The sequence below is a fragment of the Schistocerca serialis genome, chromosome 7 (genome assembly GCF_023864345.2).
Source record: "Schistocerca serialis cubense isolate TAMUIC-IGC-003099 chromosome 7, iqSchSeri2.2, whole genome shotgun sequence".
Taxonomy (NCBI): Eukaryota; Metazoa; Arthropoda; class Insecta; order Orthoptera; family Acrididae; genus Schistocerca; species Schistocerca serialis.
The window spans coordinates 130,025,273-130,045,513 of NC_064644.1; the positions used below are offsets into that span (position 1 = coordinate 130,025,273).

Sequence of the window (20,241 nt, forward strand, 5' to 3'; positions counted from 1 at the left end):
TGCTGTGAAACTTTGCTTTCCTGGCAACCAAGTGAAGTGTTGGCATTCAGATCTCCAAGTATGACGAGATTGCACTTCTGATACCTGACATCAGTTTGCTCAAAACTCTAGCAAAGTGATTTTAGCAAACCATCAAAAGTTCCACAAGGGGCTTTATACCGGGTGTTCAAAAAGTCTCTCCGAAGTGCCGTATGATTGTTAGCTGCACGTGCCATATGCTGCAGTGAGTATACCGAAATTAAACTCACTGCAGCATCGTTGTGTATTTATTGTTTCGTTGGAAAATGTGAGACCCACAATCCGATGTCTAAAAATTGCAATCCAAACTCCTATTTTCACAGAATTAAGTGGTTCCTTATGAATACACAATGGATTTGCAGTACTCCACATACGAGAATTTTGCGAGTTCATGTACCCGGATAAATGAAACAACGTCTCATCAGTGAAGAACGTTTCATTGAGAATATCCCTTCCATTTTGTTGAAAGAAATTTTTGAACCATTGATAATAATGCAGTTTCTTGCCATGATCAGTATTTTTCAGTTCTTGCACAACTGTCACTTGGTATGGGAAAAGTTCTAATTTTTTCCTTCCAGCTGTGTGGGCCGTTCCGACACTAACACCGATTTCGTGGGTGAGTTTTCTTAGTGACTTTAGACTCATGGACATTTTATCAGCAATATCGAGTAGTTTATCCTCAGACAAAACGGCAGGACAACTACTTCTCGGTGCATCTCACACTGAATCTGTACTTCGAAATCTGCTAATCAAATCTTGCACAGTATCGCAATGTGGGAGTGTTGTCTCCGGGAAAACTGAATTAAATGTTTGACGAACCATCAGCTTTTACACTTGTTTGACTAAAAACACACTTTCTTCAGTGGTTAGCATTTTAACAGTGACAGAAACGAGACAAACAAACAAAGGAACTAAACTCAAACATTCACGACAACACGTAACGACACACACCAACGATACTAATGATGCTGGCTGAGATAAACGAAACAGTGGAATGCTGGGAGAGGGTTGGGTTGTTTTGGGGAAGGAGACCAGACAGCGAGGTCATCGGTCTCATCGGATTAGGGAAGGATTGGGAAGGAAGTCAACCTTGTCCTTTCAAAGGAACCATCCCGGCATTTGCCTGGAGCGATTTAGGGAAATCACGGAAAACCTAAATCAGGATGGCCGGACGTGGGGTTGAACCATCGTCCTCCCGAATGCGAGTCCAGTGTTTAACCACTGCGCCACCTCGCTCGGTATGCTGGGAGAGTCCACTTGAAGGGAAGTAACCCAGGCAGGCGAAAAATCATACGGCACGTGTGGCTAACAATCATACGGCACTGCGGAGAGACTTTTTGAACACCTCGTATGTACCCCTAACAAAGAAAGAGACAGTGTGAAACGTGACTCTGAGAATCACAATTTTGAAATATTTATTGCCACAGAACTTGTTCACCCAAAGCACTTTTTCTGTGGAGACTATAGACTTAAATTTTCTTGAGTAAATAGCAGCACCAGCATCTTTATTATGTGATCTACAGTAGACTGTTGATAGGTTGTAGCATTCTAAACTGAAATAGTGAATGCTATGTACTGATTTACGATGTGGAACCAATTCTGTGATAAATGATTCAAAAACATCTGTTTTGTTTCATAAACCTTGTACATTATAATACCAAAATGATATAGTATTCTCATCTATATTTCAGCCTTTTGAGCCTTAGTCCTATATGTACCACATACATTGGAAGTACCTAGTGTAGCAGTGAAATTTTTATCCAGGTCCTACACTCCACGCTGTAATGATAATTTACTCACATCCAAACCATTTTCCTTGCTATGGGAACAGGGTTTTTCATATCCCTTTTCACATCACTTTTCTGTTGATTATAATCTAGGATAATTGGGTTCAAGCTTTTATGCAGACCATTACAAAGCCGCGCTGTCTGGTTCACTAACTTGAGCTTACTATTTCTCTTTAAGTGGAGTCCATGCCTCATCCTCCTTCTGAGCTCATCTCATTCATCATAGAGGGATGCTGGCTCCATTTTTTAGGCTAGCAAATGGGGAACTGTGGCACAAAGAGTGGAAACCGAACATTGTTGCCATGGTCCTGGCATCAGCTGATAGGGTATGTAGTGCTACATTGTGAACCACTGTGTGTAAAGTGTATGCAGTGACTGAGAGTAAGAAATGAATGAACAGTGTAACACTAATATTTTACAGTATTGAGTAAATTAATTGCAAACCAATATTGTACGCTAGGGATAAACTGAATGAGGTAGCACTGTTTCAAACAGATTGGCCTTGTATATGGGAGATTGGAGCCTCTAGCCTGCATCCATGCATCCTGATTTAGATTTTCTATGGTTTCCCTAACTTACTTTATGTAAATGTTATGATGGTTCCTGCTATAAGGCCATGGCCACTACTTGTCCAGTCAATGTCAAACTAGTCCTGTAAGTGTGTAAATCACTGTAAATATGAATTATAAACAATAGTATGAAAAGACTAGATTGGTACTTATTGTAAACATGGCACATTCAGTTGCAAACAGGTACAAGAAAAATACTGCTATATATTGAGCTTTTGACCAAAGCTTTCTTCAGAAAAGAAAACACACACACATTCACACAACCAAGTGCACCCCTCTCTCTCTCTCTCTCTCTCTCTCTCTCTCTCTCTCTCTCTCTCTCACACACACACACACACACACACACACTCACTCACACACACAACTGCTACTTCTGACTGCTCTGGCCAGAGCTCAGTGTGTAACAGTCTTGTGCCTGCTGCAATTCAATGTGTCATCTTTATGATGAATAGCAATATATCTTTTACATACTACTGTTGATATTCCAACCTGGACTTTCTATTTTACGTACATGAATTGTGTCATTTTTGTTGCTCTTGCATTGTAATATGATTTCCTGTCCTTGTAAAACTAATCTTGGGATGTATTGTATTGTATATTTATTGGTCCTATGAATCATACACTGTACAGGGGTACATAATGATATAGGACAAGTCAAATAATTTGCAATAAAGTTTAACAGAAAAACTGTTGTATGGAATAAAACTACTACTACTACTACTACTACTACTACTACGACTACTACTTCCCTCCAAAACAAAATACAGGTCACACTGAGATGTGCATCTGAAGGTCAGTTCTAGATTATATCTGTAAAAGTGAAGTACGACATCTAACTTTGTGTGATACTTGATCTTCTCATCTTTTTGACACATACATTCCCAGAAAGAAAGCAGCTTAAATCTTAATATTTGGGAAATGCCTCTGGTAAGTAGTTGCAAACTAATATTAATGACTTAAAGTATTTTCGAGACAGGTATTGTCACACACCTTATTAACAGTAAGTATGCTTTTTTGAAATGACATTGTTGCTACCAGTTATTGAAGTATTCAGTAAACAACGCGAGAGCAAATATGAGGGTTGGAACTTAAATAGTGGCAACTATTTATTCACAACTGATACAAAAAAGTTACATGTTTGCACCTGTTACTGTCCTTCAAAGTAGTCACCAGCGTTGTGTAGAACCCATTGCCAGTGATGTGGAAGGCTTAGTATACCATTAGCAGAGCCTGTTCTGTTGATGGTGCGAATGGAGCGGTCTACTGCCTGTTGAATCTCTGGAACAGTTCTGAAGTGAATGCCATGAAGTGGTTCCTTCATCTTCGGAATCAAATCAAAGTCACAAGGACTTAAGTCCCGTCAACTGAACAGAGCAGCCACAGCTTGCGCTGTATGTGCCCGGACATTGTCGTGCAAAATGATGGGTGGGTTGGGCAGAATGTACGCCACTTCTATTGCAAAGCTGGTCGCGGGTGATGCTACAAAAACGAACAGTAATACTGTGCATTGACAGTCTGCCGTGGGGGAATGTAATGCATTAGAATAACACCATCACAGTCGTACACAAGAATAACCATAACTTTAGGCCGCTCCATTCACACCAACAGAACAGGCTCTGCTAACAGTATACTGCGTCTTCCACATCACTGGCAATGGGTTCTACACAATGTTGGTGACTACTTTGAAGGACAGTAACAGGTGCAAACATGTAACTCTTTTGTATCGGTTGTGAATAAATATGTGCCACTATTTAAGTTGCAACCCTTGTATGTAAATACTAACTCTAGAGATGTGTAAATGAAGTGAGAAAACTCAGTACTCTTGTTTGTGCAAAATTGTGTTCTCATCTTAGTGTAACAATTCTAATTTCAATTTTCAACCTAGTTTTCATGTCTATGTTCAATGTGAATTCTTTGATCGTCCTCCTTATTCATCTCTGAGTGATTTTTGTTTTTTTTATTCATTCATTATATTCTGTAAATCTCACCATGAGGCTGAGTTACCCTTTAACAAAGTGAAGCAGCTGTTAACACTATTTATAATAAACTTCAAACAAAGAAATTAATGGGAAAGTTGCTACTTTGATTGAATCAGTGTACAGAGAACTCAGCTCTGAACTCTAAATGAGCAAGGAAGTCTACATGGAAATTAATTACTGAATTGACCTTGATTAGACTGCCTGACTGTTTCCATTTTAGCTTGTTAATCAATTAAAAGTGAGGAAATTTTGCACTTAGTATTTCATTTAGTATATTTAGTATATCTGTTACCGATATCAGAGTGCATTTTTGTTTTTCATATTGCATAATGTGAGTCTCTGTGGGATTGAGACTTAATGATCTACTGTGAACCAGTCCTAACTGTGTTTCTATTATGATGGCTGTGTATAGTGTGGTTGAATTTGGTTCCCTGATTAGTATGCTTGTATCATCAGCAAACATTACAGGTTTTTTTGAACAGTCATTTAAAGTCACTGTAGTTTATGTTGATTATGAACACAAACTTTGTATAGCTTCTTTTTATATTTCCCAGTTCTAGGTTCATCTATTTTCCTCTGGTGCACCTAGTCAATGTCATCTGCTAAGAAGATAAGACTGCTCAATTTATGAGATCATATGTTTCTCTTTCTGTACAGAATACTTGACAAAAGCGATACTAAGAAGCTCTTAAGTCAATGACTGATTCCAAAACTAGCTCAGTAGTGGTCCTATCAAGCCAGTAATGTGAAGAACTGCCACTTTTATAATGTCCTTCATGTGATATTTTTGAAATGAAAGCCTGTTGATGGTATAAACAGTATTTGCTGGAGTAAATCTAATGAATCTGTGTATCAGAGGTTGGAGAGTTAATTTAGATATGAAACACTGACTGGAACTTAATACTGGCCATTCATTTATTCAATGGGGCTACTGAAGAAGTATTGCAATGTTGTTGCAAAAGTATTGAAAAATAGAGAAAACTGTTCATAAATTTAGACTCTGTTGTGAACATTATATTTTCCTTTTTTAATTTTTGTATGCTTTTCTTCTTAAATCAAGAAACACATTTTTAAGATGATCCAATTACAGCTGCATATTTGAAAATATTCAGTGTATTAGATTGTTCAGTTCTCTGTTTAACGTAGGTATGTTGGTCTATGACACACATAAGAAAGATGGCCACCATAATCTCTTTTTTGAGTACCTAAATCTTGGTGCAACATGTAAATCATAGCTCCATGTACATTTTTTATCACTGATGTGTGTACTTCAAATTGTGATACCCTTACAAGCAAATGAAATTTACAGGTTTTCATATGAGCACAGAAACAACAAGATCACTGTGTAATTAATTGAACCCTGTTAAAATATTGGCTTCCTTAAAATGTACTGTAAGCAGTTTCTTGTTAGAGTACTTTTTTAAATTCTCATTTTCACTACCCGGCAGAGCTTTTTCTCTGTACCTTTTATAACTGAAAAGTGGGTATGTCATTAACTCTTTGGTTATACTGTGACTAGTAGCTTCAGTTGTGGGATTGACTGACATGGCAGTGCTAAAGCTTTTTGATATTATACGTTTAAAGACTATAGTAATCAGTAATCATCGATCTTCAGTATGTGTCTTTGTGCATAAGTGTGATGTGGAATTGCATTTGGTGCAATCTGTCTCATGAAAGGTGTACAGTAAGGGAGAGTGCAAACCAGTATCAATAAAGTTTGGTATGCTGACTTCAGTTAATGGGAATAGGAGAAGCTTATGTTGCTGAAAGGCAGGTACAGTTTCTCTGGTCTGAGATAGGATGTACTGAAATGTAGTTCTATTAAAGAAACATACAACATTCAAATGGAAGCAACAGAGAAAAGGACTGAAAGAGGCTCATCAAAGAGAGAAATGTGAATAAATATCGTATGGTACACAGTATTTAACTGATTGTAAAGATTAGTTTTTGATTAACAGGTAAGGCCTGAAAAGGTATACAGGTGATTTAATGACCCTATCAGGAAATAAAGAAAAAATTCCAGTCATTGGAAGTTACAAAATCCATTTGTATTCTTCTTGCAGTAAATCACAATAGATGTGTACTTTCAGGTAGGGCTGACAATCAAATATTGTTATTACTTATATACATTAAGTCTGTTATGACAGTCACATGATGATAAACTGATTTATTTAGTGAACCATCACTTTATTTCCTAGAGAGTGCTTCTACCAACATTACCTACAGCAAAGTTTTACCTTTCTTTCATCACACACCACCATCACTGAAACTTTCTCATTGTTTTTGCAGAGTTGTTTAATAGTCCAGTCAGTCAATAAACATTAGGGGAAAAAGTAGATACAGTTGAAAATTTTTGTACAATGGTGGTATGAAGAACTAACTACAAATCCTGACAGGTGGGGTGTAAGCATGGGAGGAGTGGTCTTTAAAGATAACTTATAAGTGAAAAAGGTTCCTAGTGGAGAATTGAACTACTTTAAATTTCCTACAAAAAGGGTCCTACTCATTTTTTTCTGTAGGAAAATAGTTTCCACAGCACAGGGGATGGAGAAATCACAGATTATTGAAAATAGTGTTTAATGACATAAAATTAATGTATATTGTTAGGGGTAAGAACATACACGAAATGTTTTTGTACAGTATCTGAGTGCAGTGGGACCATGCTTAGGGATAAATTGTGTTCTGAGGGAGGAAAGCAGAGGTGGAGATTATAAGTGGGAATGAATGAAGCTTGCTGGATTGTGATCATGCACTTGCCTCCTTCGTATATTTGCAAAATAAAGAGCAAGCAGGCAATGTCCCATTCTCTCTGCTGCAGAAGTCACAAAAAGCAACTACAGGCTGTTTCACACATTTATACCAACCCTTTTGCAGCTCACCTTATGAATCACTGATGATGCTGTGTGCAGACACACCTGGGGTATTTATTTTCTGCAAGATGTGTTTACACTACATACAAATATAAATTACTAATAATACTAAGACAACAAACGCATATAAACAGAATCTAAGTAAATCTCTGCGCACTGTTCTACAGTGCTATAGGGAAATTGATTCTTAGTCATCCTGGATGGTAGCTGTAGCATTCTTTCAGGTAAGACAACTTCCCCAAAGATGAGTGCTGGTCACTTTTCAGTTTGCAGACAGCCTGTACCTTCCCCAGCATTTCCTGTCCAGTTGACTGATGTGAGTAGACAAAATAACTTCACTGAGCTCGTGTTTATTTAGTGGAGTTATTTTCAGTTTATTAAGTGCTTATTTATTTTCAGTTATTAAATGAGGTATTATGCAAAGTGGGAGCTGCCAACTGACTACTGTACTGGAGAACCTTCCCAAGTGTAGCATGCTGTTAATATGTATTTGACAACTTTGATTTCATTGGCTGCACTATCAATGGCTAGAACACTTTTTGCAGCTTGAGGGTGTCAAATGCATCAACCTAGTCTCAGCTCTCACAACATCTGAAGAACAGTTTAAGCCTCTACTTAAACTGGCTCTCTCTGTAACAGAAGTAGGTCATGTAGATGTTATGGAACTTCAAACATTTCAACACAAGTCAAGCAGGACCTTACAGCTGATTACTGTTTTAGATTTAAACATGATCAGTCCTATTCCATCTGATATATTGATACCCACCTTGTGAGATATATTGTGGATGTATGATAAGTGGCTCCACTCAGTGGAGCCCACTCTACAAGTGCCAGAAATTCCTGAATTTAAGAATTATGCAGTATACCAGTATCACAATGATGAGACAAGTGCAGTAACTTTGTGGTCATTCACTGATTTACAGCCAAGTGATTATAGCACAGTTATGTGGCCTTACAATATGCTATCAACTCTGCATAGTTCACTGACAACATCACACTTACAACTTAAGCACTCCTCAGCCTTTGATTATAGGAATGTGTTTTGCATAAAAGCTCACTTACAGATTGCAGATAAGAATTCACTAATGAAATGAAATTAGCTTCTCTAGACAATGTGAACTCAGTGAAGTTGTTTGTCCACTTAACAGAGGAACTGGATAGTTAATGCTGGGAAGTAATAGTCTGTCTCCAAACTGAAACGTGAACAGTACTCGTGGTGGATGAAGTCACATTTTCTGGAAGAATGCTACAACTTTACAGATCTTGAAAATTATTTTCTGTGATATTGCAGATTCCCTTATTCCTTCCATATCTGGTTTCCTCATTTTATGTTACTGTATTAGAATATGATTACAAAACATGAAAAAAATTATTTATTAGATACCAGAGTCTGATAATTAAACACCAGAAACATATATCCTCAGTCTCAATTCTTTTTAATCAAAAAAGAGTTCTGCAAGGAGAAAAGTGCTGGGAAAGGCAATCAGAAGTGAACTTGACTGCGGAGTGTTCCTAGAAATAATATTTTCAGTGAAACACAGTACTCATACTGTCCAAAAAATGTCCATTTATTTATACTAAGAACTGTACATGAAGACATGTAAACAACTAGTAGACCAGTTTTCTTGTATCAAACTGTATGGTCACAGAAGCAATACCAAATGTAGTAACCAGTTTGTAGCATTGTTATGTAGGTATTAGATAGGCAAGCTTCTGGGTAAGCCAAGTTGTTGATGTGGAAACTTCATGTTGATAAAATAAGTCAAGTAGTACACAAAGGAAGTTATTACTGTACATGAAACTGGCATATTTTATTCCATAAAACACCATATATAGTGATAATATATATATATTTGTAACATTACTTTCAATCACTTTTGATATTATATACTAATTTTATATCCCCTCTATTTATTTTGTTCGCTGAAGCACACACTCATTTTTCTTTGGAATTTGTACAATATTTTTCAAACTTTTACACATATATTTGGCACAAACTGTGAGCCACAATAAGCCAGCAAGTAACTGGCAATTTACATTAAGCATATTTTGGTAGTAATACTTCTCTGATCTAAATTTGTTACCAGAAATATTTTAATGTGATACATGACAAAGTATGAACAGTTACATGGACCGAACCATACAAACTGTCACTTTTTATCAATTCTGCATTTAAGCAGAAGAATTACTTATTTGTGAATAGATTTCCTACGCTAATGGAAAGCATAAATATATGCAGTGAATTTTCCCATCCATGCTGAAGCTTTGTTGTACTGATTTTACATTTACAATTTCTAGAGGAAGATAAGTGTACTTGACATAGTTTCATACTTAAAACTGCCAAAATAATTTACTTTAAAACAACACAACAGATGAAATCAGTCTGTACAGCATTACATTAATAACAGTATCAAACAGAAGAATACATCTCATTACTTTTACAGAAAAATGAAACTGGTTTCTATGGCACCTACTATAAGTTATCACATTTTATATTCTTGCATAATAACTGTACATGTAACAATACTTTATACCCCAAATTATTTTATCAAAATTGCTATGTTTTAAATCTGAAACATAAATGACAGTGTTAGCTCATAGCTTACCTTACAATATACATATAATAAAAAATTCACCATCCATTTTTACAATAAACTTCCATTTACAATATTTATTCTACAGTGATAAAGATTTGGAATTTCCATTAAACATGCACCCAAATAAATAACACACTTGAAATAATATTATTTTTATCAAGTACAATAGCACCATTCCTACCAACAATCAAGTTAAATTTCCTATACTTCGAATTCTAAAAATGCATCATCTCTCTACATTCCTCCATGACTTGTTACTTTACTCAGTCTGCAAATGTTCAATAACAACAATAAATTACAATAATTAACATTACTGGCCATTTCAACCCTTTCAAAGATAAATAAATATTGCAGGGTCTGTGGCTAGGTTTCATGCATGCACTTTTTTCACATGGAAGCAGGATCCATAAGAATAATGAGCAAAATGTAAAAATTTGACAAATACTGTGTACACTGCAAAAAATTATCACCTTCTCTCATAAAAAAAGATCTGTATGGTTTGATGATATGACATGTTTGCTGCAATAAATACATTTGGAAAGTGTTTGTAAACAAGAATTAATAATTTTTAAATATGCCTTGTGGAAAAAGCATTCATTTTTTATTTTTTCAGCTTGAAAGCCAGTGTTTTTGCCTGTTGTTTAAAGTATGGACTAAAGAGTGGGATTGTCTATAGATACTACAAATATGCCACCAAATCTTGACAGAAACATGACTGCAAATGAGGTATGTTCTTCAAAATGTTCATTTTTGTTTGATGAAATTAACAAGTCAGACAATAGACATATTGGTGAACAAATATTGACAAAGATAATCTTTAAGTCATGAAAATGTACCTCTGTGCACAAATAAAATAATGTTTACGGTTATAGAGAGAGGCACAAGTTCAAAATATTTTATGACAGCCATGGCCAGTACTATAAATCTAATGAATGTAGGGTTTGTGGGGCAGAAAAGTTACTATGGCACGGTGTGGCTTGTGGGTTGAGAGGTTTAAGATGAAAAAAGGGTTGTCTGTACCGCTTGTTTTGGTCACAGAGAATTAACAAGACAGAACCTTACAAGCCAGACTGAATCACCTTAGTACATCTTTTCCATGCCTGATTGCAGAGCATGTGAACACATACTGAACCCTGCTATTGGGTTAACCACACAGATGTGTCAGTTCTTGGTGCTCTGCATTCCAGAAATCACAAAATTAATGATGATGTGGTCCCTGAATATAATGAATGGAAGTAAAAGCTCTACCATTCCCTTAAAAATTCCTTTAATCATATTTATTTTTAGACTAGTAACATGTAGCATCAATTGGAACACGAAAAGTTTGTATTGCAGTTTGCAGAACTTTTGTGTGGATGGTCTGTGTTATACAATTTCCTGCCATTCTGTACAACGTCTCAAGAAGAAGGGATCATGTTCTGTAATTAAAATGTTTACAGCAATGTATTTTACTTCTCCTCATGCTTTATATCTGGGAAATAGTATATTTACTTGCCTTGATTCACAAAGCTGTCTTTAATTTTTAGTTTTTTACCTCCTTTCTATCTAGAAAAACAAAACAAGCAATTTGTATTGAGTTGGAATTTTGATTGAGTGTTGAATTGGTTTGTGGACTTACGATAGAGACTGAATAAACATTTGATATTAGAGGTAAATACCTTGGAAAATGAGTCTGTAAGTTTTTGCTCAGTGAGAATTTAACAGATACAATGCTATATGAAGCATGAGTTAAATGTATATTTATTAAGCAGAACATGGCATAACATGTGAAATATCAGCATATTTGATTAACTGATTTGTCACTAATTGCTTTCTAACAGAGATGATGTGTTCTTATAAAATAAATTTCAGTTATGTCATTGGAAAAGGAACTACCACTTTATTTATTATGTAATATATTATTACCTGCTTGATTATCAAACCCAACCATGGCATAACATGGCACAATGAATTATCACAACCTCAGAAGCGAATAATCAAAATCCAAACAAAAACAAAACAAATTCTGTGTGATTCTTCGTTTCCAGTCACTGTCTCACAGAACACCACAGATCACAACATTATCACTTGGTACATACAAGTAGGTTCAGATTTTCCATTAACTGTCTGACAGAGTTCACTAAAACATTTATATACGTGTATTTATGCATATGTTCATATATTTCACTTAACACTGTCTGTGCACTGCATTCTTATTGCAGAATTAATGCAGTGTATCATATCAAAATACACCAACGTTTCTGATGGGCACAGCAAATTGACAAAATTTACGAATTAGTGCCACAACACTGTGTCCCATTCAAAACCACCGAGATCATTTCGATACCGTAGGTAGTTTGAGGAATAGTTTATATGCACTCTGTGAGGTGGGCTATAGAAGCCCGCCAGCCTTCAGTCCTCTTCATGATGCCTCGGACTGGTGTCATAAGTTGCAGCAGAGTTTGCATCTGGAGAAAATCCAAGTACATCAGGTGGAGACAGACTGTCTGGAGGATAATAAAATGGGTGGTGCTGGCTACTTGTGGTATCAGTGCTGGGACCTGCAGCACCATTGGGAATAGAACGTGGTGGAGTGCTTGACTGGCCACTTGATGTACTGGGTGGTGCTGTGCTGGGCTCATTAGGTCCTAAGAATGCACCAACATTGACTTCAGGACCGGCACCACCTTCACGACACCACAGCTGCCTCATTTCCTGTCTCCTTTGTCGCATCAATGATTTGTACTCAGAAATCCTCATTTTCTTTCCATCAACAATGCAGGTACGTTTAGGTCGTGGTCTATATCGGTAGTCAGGATGTTTCTCCATGTGCAGTTTTGATAAACGAGATTGTTCTTCATAGTAAGGTTGTTTCTCGGCGTTGGACATGGCCTTCCATCGTGCTCCTGAAAGACCACAATTCGTAAAATCTAATTGTATATTCATATGTACTAATGTTTTTTTTCATTCACAATCAATAAGTGAATCAGGAGGGGAGAGGAAATGATGAATTAAGCAGAGAAATAGGAAGAAGGAAATAGAAAAACAGGCGAAGCTAATATGAAGGTCCTTCAAAGAATGAAATAGAAGTTTTTGTTTTAGTTTTCATTTACTTGAAATTCATTTAACTTACCTAATATTTTGGAAATATTTGAATTATGCATGTCAGGACAGGCTTTCAGTATTTTTCTTCGTTCATCTTTAGCCCAGACCATGAATGCATTCATTGGACGCTTTATGTGTGGCTTTGCTTCATTGTCCCGCTTTTGCTGCCTTACAATCTTAGCTGTAAACAAGTGTTAAAAATAAGTAATATATTTCAATAATATAAGCATTTAAAATATTGTCTGCTGAAAAAGAGAAGCAGTCAGTTCATCTATTTGTACATACCTTTCTCTCCACTGTCATCTAATCTGTAGCCACCCTCTGCTCCCCACACTGAAAGCAAAGAATAAAAACAACAAATTAGGTTAAGCAAATTCATTGCAAGTAAGACAGCATTGACATTGCATTATTAGACATTGTAACAATCAGTTTATTAAGGAGCAATGTTATTCAGTCAGCAAGGACAAGCAGTTTTGAATCTGAATTTTGATTACAAATTACTATTACCAAACACCAGAAAGTGCATACAATTATAAATAATTAATTGAGAAGTCATGTCTTAACAAGAAGAAAGTGGAAGAGAGAGGAATGCATGAAAATGAGTAATGTTTACTGATTATGGGAAAACAACATTCTTTTTGTATCTGTACCATCCAAGGCTACAATTTGTTAATAACCTTTCCAACCAGTGGAATTATTTTTGTGACAGTTGCCTGAAAATAATGGTCATTTAATTGAAGATATCCTTCAGCACAATTTCTGAACTGTACATGTCTTTTCCTTTTTCTGTCATACATTAGTACTGTTTCATAGTTCTATTAAGTAGAGTGAGCTTCCAGTTCTGACAGATTGTGGAATCTAGTTGCACATTTGTTGTGGAAACATAGAAACCTATTACTTAATAATTTAGTCTATTTTAGTAGAAAATTATTGTCAAAATTATTAATTATGATTGTTTTTGCCCATTTGTTTTTTTCTTAGAATCCTATAATAGTTTGTAGAATTACATTTGAGAATTTGTTCCATAAGGTATTTGCGGTGTCTGATAAATGTGGTTAAGCCTGCTATAAGTCATGTCCCATAATGTCAGCATCAATCTAAATTCAAAATCCGTTTCTGTTACCATACTTTAGAGCTATATTTAGACCTCTGTATTTTACAAACTTTTAAACAACAGTGAATGACACTGCCTAATCCACACTGCTGATATCATCCTCTGTTTTTTTTTTCCTTCCACTATGTTGACATCTGTTAGTGTTCTTCAAATTTTTTGTTCTATGCCAGTACACAACACATGCTCCATCTTTTCTTTTCATACACTTGAAATCTGTACTCTGTATTTAGTGTACACACTGACCTGAGCCCAAATTCTAGCTCTCAAAATTGCTTACATCAGTAATTTTATGATTAGTCTCTTTGCAATTATCAGCTAAATTTTTTCTGTGTATACCTTTTTTGTGCTTAAGAACACAAGTTTATTTCAGCAGATTTTCATTAGTGTTCTTTATTTTGTTTTATTCCTCCCCCTCCCTCCCCTCAGGCTACTGTAGTTTTCACATTTTATGTTGTTAACCTCCACAGCTGAATAAAGTAACTTGCTTAGTTAGAACATAAACCTATATTAATGGCTTTGCTAGTTACTGCTTCCCCTACCAAACATTACAAGTGTTCTTCATGGTTTTGATCAAATCTTTTGATACGTGTATACAGAGTGGTCTGAAATAGTCAGAAAATCTTGTAATGTTGCTGCAGGGTAGACTGTGCTGAGAAATAATTATTTAGAAAAAAATTGATACAGTGCACGTTTTTTGAGTTAATTTGGTTTGAATTTAGCCAATCAGGTCATGGGCACGCAGATTCAAGCAGCCTACCAGATACAATTAGTGTCAGTTGTTGTCATAGTGTAGATAGAGCACAAGACTTCTCAGCCATTTTCTTGAGTTTGATCCTTGCTACCACCCCATGTCCAATTTTTGCATCACCCTCTTGTTTGGTTTTAGAAAACCAATTGAAGAACATATTTGGTGACACTGTCTCTGATGGGCTGCATGAATTTACATGTGCAATGGCCTGATTGGCTAATTTCACTGCTAATTAGCTCAGAAACACACAAATTGTCAATTTTTTTCTTGACAGTTATTTCTCAGTACAACATACCCTGCAACACCCTTAAAAGCTTTCCAGACTGTTTCTGATTGTACTGTGTCTATTTGAGAGATAACAGAGTACTGAAGTTGTAATAGGAGTCAGTACTGAACTTGAGTATTTTAGCAATAAAGAAGACTTACTTAGTTGCGTAGCTACAAAATCAGCATCTTCCTTGCTGCCACTGAGAGAAGACTCTGACTTTGTAGAGGTGAGGTGAGATCCTGTGGCCAGACCATACATATGCAGTGGGAAGGGTGAGTGCTTTTCAGGTGAGATCATCCCATCCTTGCTTTGACTTGAAGGAAGACCCAGCTTACCTGTTGAACGACAAAAGCATTTAGTTTCCTGTAGATCTTGAAACAAAAACTCATAGGATGCCTTTTATAACAAGCTATTTCTGTGTGGATGATAATTTTGCTGACAATCCAGATGCACTATGTTTAATTCAATTATATTATAAAATGTAACACTACATTTAAGAGACAAAGATATTTAGTTTTTTATGGATGCTGTACTTTTTCAGCTGGCCAGAGTTAACTGACTACATAGTTAACATTATCTTCTTTTTCCAAATGTAAAGTTTTTGCTGTATACAAGGGTAGTGAATTTAAACTTGGTTTATGGCAGACATTTTTAATATGAGTGACGTCCTATGATTTACGATAGGCTGGTCCAACAGTACTCCATGGGGCAAGGGCATCATTTAGAGAGCCTATATTATAGTCTCTCTATTGCCCCTGCCTGTCCCTCAATGTGCTCGTATGCAGAAGCGGGTAGTGTAGGTCACATGCCAGATGGGCAGACTGCACGCGTTCTGCATACTCGTGAGCTGCTTGGCCATCCCTGTCTGCAGGCGCTTGGCCAGTGGAGTAGTATGTACCCTGCTGTCCAACAGCTAGACTGCCCGCATGTCAGCAGTTTGCCCATGCCTGCCCATCTGCGCCCTTTCTCACTCGACCCCCCAGGAGCACATGATTATGGGACAGCATACTCAAAGGTATTAGCTTTTATTCACGTCTGAAATTAGTGTCTGTGTTTCAGATCAGTATTGTTCTGCAGTTTCAATGTGATTTTCTTGTAATAGTGTCATTCTTCTACTCCCAAGCACTTTCATCACAGCTTCAGATGGCCATTTCAATAGCTACCCCTTTTCAAAATACTGCTCTCTTGACCCATTTGTCCGCAGCTCGTGGTCGTGCGGTAGCGTTCTCGCTTCCCACGCCCGGGTTCCCGGGTTCGATTCCCAGCGGGGTCAGGGATTTTCTCTGCCTCGTGATGACTGGGTGTTGTGTGCTGTCCTTAGGTTAGTTAGGTTTAAGTAGTTCTAAGTTCTAGGGGACTGATGACCATAGATGTTAAGTCCCATAGTGCTCAGAGCCATTTGAACCATTTGACCCATTTGCCAGTAGGAGATAGGAGTGGTATCGTTACTCACCGGAGGCTGGGGGCAGTGGCCCGAGCGGGGGCGGGAGGCCTGCGTACGGCAGGAAGGCGCGTGGCACGATCAGCGATGGCGGCAGCAGCTTGGGGGTGGTGGCGGCCACTGGCTGTTGGTCTGAGGCGCCCGCCCCGGCACCCATCGAGAGGCCACCGCCGCCTCCGCCTCCACCGCCGCCGCCCTTGGGCTTGCTAAGGTTGAGAGGTGCGTCCGGGTCTGCGGGGGCCGGCGGCGGGGGCGGCGATGGTGGGGCCGGCGGCGGCGCCAGGTGGGGCGGAGGCGGTGGGGGTGGAGACTTCTCAGGCGCTGGCGTGTGCATCCAGCTCGGCACGTGGTGGGCGCCCATCATCTGTGACGCAAAACGAAGCGCGGTTTAGTCATGCTATATGCATCACTGCTAGTTATCTGCATGTTCCGTGCATTATAATTATTGTAGTCCTTCGCTGCAATAGGAAATGAGGCAGTTTTACAATTACATTGGGTCCTACATCATCTCGGCAGAAAGAATGGCCATATGCAGACCATTTACATGATTTCTTAAGGTCTTGTTGTACTTAACCATGTTTAATCTCTCACTCTTTCTGTCTGTCTTGAAACACACACACAATATACAGGGTGTTTATAAATGAAAATGGGGTTTTAACGCTTTATAATATTCATTATATTAAACTTATAGCTATAAATGATATGTCAACCGAAATAGCAACTCAAACACTTTTACCAAGAACCTTATAAATGTTCAATGTGTGCACCATTTGTCACACGGCACACATCAAGTCTATAGCCGCGTTCTTCCCAAACGTTGATAAGTGTGTCTTCAGTGATTATAGCAACCGCTGCTTCAATCCGGTTTCTTAATTCAGGGAGATCTGCTGGTAGCGAAGGCATGTACACTCGATCCTTGATGAGGCCCCAAAGGAAAAAATCGCATGGCGTTAGGTCGGGTGAACGTGGAGGCCATGCAAAACAAGCCCTGTCATTGGGCCCCTTGCGGCCTAACCAGAACTTGGGTACAGTGAAGTTCAACCAATCGCGTACTTCGCTCTGCCAGTGAGGTTGCGCACCATCTTGCTGGAAAATGAAGTTCTCGGGCTCATCTTCTTCCAACTGAGGGGAGAGCCATTGCTCTAGTGTATCAAGGTAAGAAGTGACAGTTACAGTAAGTTCATTAAAAAAGAAAGGCCCTTAGGCTTTACGACGGGATACGGCACAAAAAACAGTCACCTTAGGGGATCTCGTTGCTTTTGTACCACCTCGTGAGGATTTTCTGAGCCCCAGATGCGCACATTGTGAGTGTTAACATATCCATTAAAGTGAAAGGTCGATTCATCACTGAAGACAACATGATCCAGAAAATCTTCATCGTCATGAAACAACATTTCGTTTGCGAAGTTGGCACATAATCCATGGTCTGCCGGCTTTAGAGCCTGTAATAACTGTAAACGGTAAGGACGTATTTGTACGGGTTTTCTTAAAACTTTCCAAACAGTCGACACGGGAACTTGTAATTCACGACTAGTCTTCTGGACTGATTTCTTTGGACTACGAGTGAACGACTCTCTCACTCGCTCAACAGTCTCTTCACTAACTCTTGGACGTCGTGTACTCTTCCCTTTACAAAGGCAGCCAGTATCTTCAAATTGATGATACCATCTACGGATGTTATTATCACTTGGAGGATCACAACCGAACTTCAGCCTGAACGCACGTTGCACAGTAACTGCAGACTGAGTTGCTCTTTCATTTGAAATATCATTTATAACTGTAAGTTTAATGTAATAAATATTATAAAGCGTTAAAATCCCGATTTTCATTTATAAACACCCTGTATATTGTATGTGTGTTTAAGATACATATATATATATAAGACACACACACACACACACACACACACACACACACACACACACACATTCTGTGCAGTAGAAATAATTGTCAATCATACGATTTCAGTTTATATGCAGTAGGAGTAGTTGTCAAGCAGACGTGATTTCAGTTTGTGTGCTAATTTTATCATCCGTTAGAGTCATTCCATGTCAAATCAACACAGATGCCAACTGGCCAGCTTAGGTTTTCGTCAAATTTGATGTGTTCATTGCACATGAGCAGAGAAAAAAATGCCAAATAATAGCATTGCAGCTGAAGTACAACCAAAGTAATGGCCGCCCGAACTAATGTGCCGAAGATTTGACGAACACTGCAGGCAACAGAGGCTGTAACTTCCGTTTTAACTGAGATAGAAATGTAAAGCAGGTAATTTTGGGAAAGGTTGGGAACAAGCTTTCAAATGATATGCAGCATGGCCAATTCAAAACAAACTAGATTTTTTTTTACTGTGTTGTAACATGTAACCTGAAGAAGCAAATATATTTCTTTTTCAGAAAATTGAAGGCGACTTGTCCTGAAATATTCAGGCCAACGGTCAAGGTCACTGACCGTAATTGCGTACATTGATTGAACATGGCCACGTTGCAAATCATTTGAAAGCTTATTCCCAGCCATTTCCATAATTACGAGTCTTACAGTTCTACCTCTATTAGGACAGAGCTTACAGCCGTTTTTGTCGAATTTTCCGCTCTTATTCAGAACTTTTTGCGGCCATACTTTTGTCGTACTTTTGCCACAATTCTGAAATTTGGCAGTTTTCTTTCTCTCAACATGTGTAATGTATTCGCTAAATTTGACAAAAATCGGAAATAGTCAGTTTGTAAAGCATTATTATTATTATTATTAATATTATTATTATAAGGCCTTTTTTTTGTATTTATCTGACATGGAATCACCCATTAAATTCTTAATGATTTTTATGGCCAAATATCTCACTCCACTCTGTGCAACACTAAGACTGAGTGATTGATAATTTAATCACGTCTCCATCTTTATATTTATATTTATAAATGTTAATGTTGTTTGCAAACGGTGACTGATTGTTGACGGAATATTTCATAAGGGAGTAAATGTACTGTGAGGTCGTTATCAGTATGTCCAAGTGTTTAAAGAGCTGTCTGTAATGGAACATGATAAATAAGAGAAAGCCAAGGTCCAAATTTACGTAGGTGGTGAGCTACTTGAGGAAGCGGATTCATGTACTTTAGGAGTTAAGAACAGTAGGGATGGACGGAAATAGAATATCTCAAGCACACATTGCCTTCAACAGGAAGAAGAAGAACTTAAATTAAAAATTTGGCAGCCTTGAAATCAGGAAAAGAATTCTAAAGGCTATGTTTGATGTGTGGCAAGTTATAGCTGCAAAATCTAGACAATGGAGACTGAAAGAAAGAAGAAATTAAATTCTTGAGAACTGTGGTGTTGTAGATGCGTAGTGAACATACAGTGAACTAAAGTGGTTACAAACGAAGAGGCCCTTAAAAAAGTGGCTGAGAATGGAAGCCTTTGGAAGTCAGTTGTCAAGAGAAGAGTCGACTTATTGGCCATCTAATGAGACATGAGGGACTCTGAACACAATGAGAGATATATATGTTAATAGAAAGAGACTTGATGGAAGACCACGACTATGATACACAGACCAAATTGTGAAAGATGAGGAATGTAAGACCGAAGGAGAAATGAAGAGGAAATCGAAAAAATGTGAAGAGTGGAGATCGGCTGCCATGCAGTCTTCGGACTGATCTCTACAGAATAAGAAGAAGAAATGCTGGTTGAGTTCTCCAACTACGTGTAAAAATATTTGAAGAAATATAGCATACAACCTTCTTTATAAGTTAAATCTTTATTTCTACCAAGACAGATT

General features: G+C 37.7%; 1 protein-coding gene across 1 annotated transcript in view; it reads right to left on the minus strand.

Annotated features, from left to right (window-relative positions):
- Window positions 1-8,770: 8,770 nt before the first annotated feature.
- LOC126412155 (transcription factor SOX-5-like) overlaps window positions 8,771-20,241 on the minus strand; it is a 264,433-nt gene continuing 252,962 nt past the window's right edge. The window contains exons 5-9 of the mRNA XM_050081615.1: window positions 16,488-16,839; window positions 15,193-15,369; window positions 13,190-13,237; window positions 12,933-13,085; window positions 8,771-12,705 (exon numbers count right to left, since the gene is read on the minus strand). Coding sequence (XP_049937572.1) covers window positions 12,212-12,705; window positions 12,933-13,085; window positions 13,190-13,237; window positions 15,193-15,369; window positions 16,488-16,839 — 1,224 coding nt within the window. The 3' untranslated portion in view covers window positions 8,771-12,211. The remainder of the gene's footprint in view (window positions 12,706-12,932; window positions 13,086-13,189; window positions 13,238-15,192; window positions 15,370-16,487; window positions 16,840-20,241) is intronic.